This window comes from Dipteris shenzhenensis, chromosome 8 (assembly GCF_047967505.1).
Source record: "Dipteris shenzhenensis isolate YYH24624 ecotype China chromosome 8, Dip_SZ_1.0, whole genome shotgun sequence".
Taxonomy (NCBI): Eukaryota; Viridiplantae; Streptophyta; class Polypodiopsida; order Gleicheniales; family Dipteridaceae; genus Dipteris; species Dipteris shenzhenensis.
In genome coordinates, this window is record NC_141603.1 from 31,052,626 (window position 1) to 31,058,574 (window position 5,949).

At 48.7% G+C, this 5,949-nt stretch overlaps 1 protein-coding gene across 1 annotated transcript; it reads right to left on the reverse strand.

Annotated features, from left to right (window-relative positions):
* Positions 1-1,213: 1,213 nt before the first annotated feature.
* LOC147899378 (zinc finger MYND domain protein) lies at positions 1,214-4,948 on the reverse strand. The gene has a single exon (XM_087378549.1). The coding sequence runs from the start codon at positions 3,713-3,715 to the stop codon at positions 1,778-1,780; it is 1,938 nt and encodes a 645-aa protein (XP_087234675.1). The 5' UTR covers positions 3,716-4,948; the 3' UTR covers positions 1,214-1,777.
* Between the last annotated feature and the right edge of the window lie 1,001 nt (positions 4,949-5,949).

Sequence of the window (5,949 nt, forward strand, 5' to 3'; positions counted from 1 at the left end):
GGCACTGCCACTCTCGTCAACAGCTTCACCCTGAGTTTCTGGGATCCTGCAGCAGCAATGCCTTGCTTCTACGTGCCTGTTATTTGGTGGTGCCTCTTTTCCACCGCCACAACACTGTTGGACATTCTCTTCTCCCTCCAGATGGGTTTTGATGGTTTCGAGCACCCTCAGTTAAGTCCTTCGGGTTCTGTCTGGCAGACATACTCATGCTGGAGGAAAGCGAGTTGAACTCATCTCGTTGCATGGAAAAGCCAGGTGGCCTACTTCCCAGGCATTCAGGACAAGGCTTCACACTCCTCATCATTCTTTCAGAAGCAGGTTTTGTGTGGGTTTTTTTCGTTAAATTGTAGTGAGGATTGGGATTGACCTTTGTCTCCCACCTCATGTGCAGGGTTTTGAGAGGTTGCGGATTGTGTGTTTAACTTCACCTCTGTTTTCTGGGTTTTTTGTGGAGGTTGCAGAATGCAGATTGCTCTCCCACCTCTGCTGTAATGTTCTACGTCAGTACTGTGTCATTCTAAATGGAATATATATAAAAAAGAAATGGTGGAAGCAGCCTTAAAATGTCCGCAGGCTAGTACTTTTGAGGGTGGCTACCAAGGCTTGTTGTATAATTGGTTCACCTTAAACCCTGAACCCTTCTTTAAACACCAAATTAAGCTTCCAAAATCCTTTTTTTGGGTCTAAAACTCAGCCTTTAAAGCTTTGCTCCTCTGCCATTTGCCATGTACCATTTACTGCCAGCTGGCTTAATTCTCTCTACACCTAAATTATATCATGTTATCATGTTCCATGCTCTGTTCATCCCCATACCTCTGTAGAGCTCCTTATATATGCCACACTAAAGATGGCAGCTTTTTCTGCAAGCTCCCATCCTTGTGAGCACCTTTCTGCATAGCCATTCTTCTTCTTATGATCAGTCTCCCTGCTCTGGAGTCTGAAGGGCAGAAATAACCACAACGATCCTAAAGACTCCTATGTTGGATTAAATTATCATAGGTGAATCCAACTTCTATAATTGTGTAGAGTGTCAATCAAGTGCGTGGTAGGTTTGGAGGTTCAAGATTGTGAATAAGGCACTCACAACCACATACTTCCATGATACCAATCTCGCTCCATGTAAGAGTTGAGGGTGTTATTTAAATTTAACAAGGCAGAAATAGCTAAACTAAGACAATGCTCAAATTGAATTCCAATTCTACTCCAGACACGTCGGTATTGAAGATATGATGACAGTGCCACAAATTCTGCACAATCCCCTGGCATCTGTTAAAATTTGGAATAAGACACATTATCTGATCACCTACTATCATGGAGGCCCTTGGGGGCTCACTTTAAAGCACTAAGCTTTCAAACAATCTTTCCTGCTACAGTCAAATAGCAAGTTCCTCGTGAAGATTGAACTCTCTACCTTCAAATTCAAAGATATTTTGACCAGCCACCCTAAATTGTGCACTTGACAGGTCTAATATCTTGCGGAATTTCCATGTATTTTGGCCATGAGTGCTCAAAGGGGGCAATGCTCAAATTTCTTGACCCAGCATATTCTTCTGTGTATCTCAATACTGCCACTACATCACCTTCAAAAGCCTACAAAACCATCCATCTTCTAAGCAATTTCTTGTGTTCCTAGCAAGAGTCTGTGGTCTGGAAGAGGCATGACGCAAAAAAAGTCCAATCACTCTCTTGGCTTTTGCAATCATATTCCTCGTGCCAATACAACCTCATGCTAGTACAATCCCTTCAGGCAGCAACAAAATAGTCGGAACCTCAAACTTCAAGTGTTGACACCGAAGACAAAACCATTACTGAACCATGGAAGGTTACTTGATGATATCTGGTTCCTCACTGGGGAACGGAAAGGGTTTGGGGTCACAGGATAACTGATATGCAGACCTGCTGCTCGGACGACCTGTTTGGCATTAGCGCAGCGAGGCTCAGAGTAGTCTGTGAAGAAGGCTGGTGTTCCTTGAGCTTTAATAACTTCAAGAGCCCCCGTCCAGGAACCATAGGTCTCAAGATCTGAATTCAGAGCCACTACTACTAGTGGAGAGGGTAGAGAACTTGCCTCTTGCTGATACAATCCTCGCACAAATGAGACTTTCAATTTCCTTCCAAGTGAAGTGGCTGTTCCTGAAAGAGAATCAGGCACTTCTGGACCAATCATCATGATGTGTAGGCTACCAGATCCACCCAGCAGGTGTCCCAATTCTGAGAAGGCCGGAAGCCAATCAAGCTCACCTTCAGGCCCAAGGTAATGCACCACCACCTCTCTCCCCTTCGCTAAATTATTTTTTGTAGCAACGCTGAGGGATGTGACAATGTGATAGAGAGACAAAGGGAAAGAGAGCAACACTGAGACAGGACTGGACATGGGAAGATCTCTTAAATTGTAGTACTCAGCCCAACCAGACAAAAGAACCATGCTGAGAGTTTCTCCACCCCCCACGTAATCAAGCAGAGGAGTGTCAGAGGGATGGTTTCCACGTTCCATTCCCCAGGCTCCTGCCAGCCCAGCTCCACCTTCCGCTGGAGGCAAGAGTCCGAAGGGGCACTCGTTGGAGCATGGGCACATTCTCCTCCACATGCCTTTGCCATGCAAGCCTATTAATTCCAGCCATTTGCAAGCTTGCTCCATCAAACAAGGGAATAGAAAACCTTTCAACTCCAACTCCTCCTCCCGCTCCATCATTGCTTTAAATAGCTCACAGGTTCCTTTATGCTGCTCCTTCCAGTGCTTCTTTTGGCATGCATGGCCACAATAGATCACAGCTTTGCATCTGCTGCACCGTGGTGCAGTGTCTGCGGGAACCTCCTTTTCACACATGGCGCATTGCCGAGGAATAGTCCATCCATCCAAATCCGTACTTGTTTCCAGCTGATGTTCTGAAGCATTAGTCGGGGGAGTCCTCTGCTCGTCCTGATCTTCCCGAGGCGGGTGCGTTATCTTCACAGACGTAATCTCCCAGAATTTTGCATCCTCTGCAGGCCACTGGACATCCACACTCTGAACGAGCTCCTCAAACATTGCCTGAGAACCACGCCCGTTGGACTCTGAGGGCTGGAGTAAGGCGGTAACCTGGGTGATGGCTTTCAGGCAGGCATAAAGCCACCGCAGCTCTTCAAGGGTAGGAGCATTAGATGAGGGAATTCCATCAGGAAAGCTACCATTCCTATTAGTTAGGATACCGTTCTTGTTGGTGGACGGGTAAAGGAGATCGATGAAAGGGAATGCTTTGGGGCCGGCTACTTCAAGGCCCAGCGATTTGATCATCTTCCTATGAGCGGGAGGGAGCTGAGATTCGGGTGTGAATGCCACTCTGAGGAGGCCAGCGGAGGGCACAGACTTGAGGTGGAAAAGCCCACGAGGGGAGGAGGAGATGGAAGACAGAGCATCGGCATGGGATCGATAGAGAAAGAGTCCAGGCTCGCCAGTGGAACTGCCAACGAACTGTGCACAAGAGAGGGGTTTAGGGCCTTGGACAGAGACACCGAAGAGGTGGAAGGGACGAAGGCGCTGCCACGGGTTGGAGAGGTAGAGGGAGGCACAGGCTCTGAAGATGGCCTTGATGAAGGCAGTGGAGAGGCCATCGATCTTGGTGAGCAGACAGGAGGAGGAGAGGGGGGGAGCTGAGGCTATGGAGGAACCTCCTGCTGGGCTGAGTCCGAATTGCTCCTGGAAGCTCCCAAACAGCTCACGCAGGTGGACATCCATCGCAGCCCAAATCCGAGCTTCAACTGTAGATTAGCTCGAGATCACTGCAATGTCAACAAGAGTCCAGATGGTGATGATGGAGATGGTGATCAATCAGCTCGAGATTGCTGCGACCCACAAGTACCCAGATGATGATGATGATGAAGATGATGATCGATCAGCTTGACAGTTGAGATTGCTGCAACCCACAAGTTCCGCAAGCCCAAATCCGAGCTCCCAACTGTAGATCAGCTCGCAAGCCCAAATCCGAGCTCCAACTGTAGATCAGCTCGCACCCCAACGAATCCAGGCGATCGCAAATTGCAAACTACCTCCTTTGCAAAGATTGTTGCAATGGGTATAGCTCGAGATTGCTGTGGATGATGAAGACGACGATCCCGCTACTCCAGTTTCAAAATCCGTTGAGGTTGCTGCACCCCCCACACTCACGCAGATGATGAAGAAGACGACGTCGCAGGTGCTTCAGGGTCGAGATTGTCTGCTCAGAGCGCTGATTGCTAGATGATGAAGGGGCGACCGCGCAGCTGCGCTCACCTCCTCAAAACAGATTGAGACGATGAAGAAGGCGATGCAGCTGCTGGAAGTTCGCAATCGATTCCCTACTCCGTAATGAACGCCCTCTCTCTCTTTCTCTTTCTCTCTCTCTCTCTCTCTCTCTCTCTCTCTCTTTCACGCGCGCGCGAGCTCTCTCAATTCTGTTGCTCCAGCTGAGAGGGATATCCCGCAATCGATTCACTTGTCCCCAACGAAAGCCTTCTGAAAATCTCTCTCTCTCTCTCTCTCTCTCAGTTTTGTTGCTCAACCTCAGACGGATATCCTCCGGTCCTCCACTGCGCTCCTCATGCAGACAACTCGCTCCCCCTCAGCTGCGCCACAGCTGGACCTTGGTACTACCCTTCTACAGATCGCCACAATCTGTCCGCTCGAGCAAAGATCGCCCCGCCTTATAGCTTTTTACTGCCTCAAGAAGCGCGGATCACACAAGAGCCACTCAATCATTCAAGCCACACATGCTTGCAGTGATATTACCAGGATTCGGGTGGTAGAACAATAGATCTGTCCGTTGCGACTCTCTCTCTCTCTCGCTCGCTCGCTCGCTCGCTCGCTTGCTATGCCACAAACGCTCGCGCTGCCTACTAGCGCTTGACTGACTCAAGCAATTCTAGCAGGAAGAACTGTGCCCCTCGCCAGGCTCTAGCAATTCTTGACTACCTGAAGCAATTCAAGCAGGAAGAACTGTGGCAATCATGGAATCTGAAGGTTGGCGATTCCAGTTTCTTTTCCTCTCGTGGTCGTTATGTAACCAAGCCAGTCAACATCAGTCCAGCCTGTCAACCACGTCACAATCAAAACCAACGTGTGGATCCAGCTGGCAAGCCAGTAATGATTATTTGCTGCGCAGTGCGTCATCCCACGCTCCTGTACTGTTTGTCCACCGACGCCACGTGGCATCTGGGGTTTGTGTAGGGGCGGTCGGTGCATGCAAGGAAGAGTGCCACCACATGCACAGATGTTTGGAGGTTTGGAGGTTTGGTCACATACCCGAAAATCGATCCAAATGTAGGGGTGCCAAAAAACCTCCTTCCATTCGACTGCCATAGCTACTTTCTGGTGGATCTACGCTCCTCTTGATGATGGAGCGTGCACCTTCCCCCGCAGTCTCATCCTCTCCTGCTCTCTGCCACCTCAGCCAATGCGCACTATTCTCCCTATGTCTGGTCCCTACATGAGCCTGTGAACAGGCAACATCTACTGCAATCAGAGATGTGTCACGATGGAACTGCATGCATGTGGCCACACTCTAAGCTTTGGAAGTCCTTCCATATCTTCCGATAGAAAATCATCGCAAAGTCATGAGCCATAACCATAAACACAAACAGCAATCACCCATCCCCATGTCTTTATGCCATGGCAAGAAACACAAGCAGCAATCACCCATCCCCATGTCAACATCTCCAATGCAAAGGTTTCAATGTCTGGCACACAAACCTTGAATGTGGCCAATGAATCACACCTTGTCTAGATGACAACGTCCATAATTTCAACGCTACTGGTCTAAAACATAGGTGCCCTTCATTTGTGGCAAAAACGTAGGTAGCAAACAAGGGAACGTGACTAAGACTAGTGGATGTAGCCACAACAACTGCTGCGAGAATCAACTCTAATGCAAGCATACACAGGAATTCACACTTTTGGTCATGGGAAGATAGATCTTCCCTGTTGGATCCCTTAAC

Excerpts from the sequence above, each read along its gene's own strand:
- LOC147899378 (XM_087378549.1), bottom strand. The coding sequence starts at position 3,715 with ATGGATGTCCACCTGCGTGAGCTGTTTGGGAGCTTCCAGGAGCAATTC.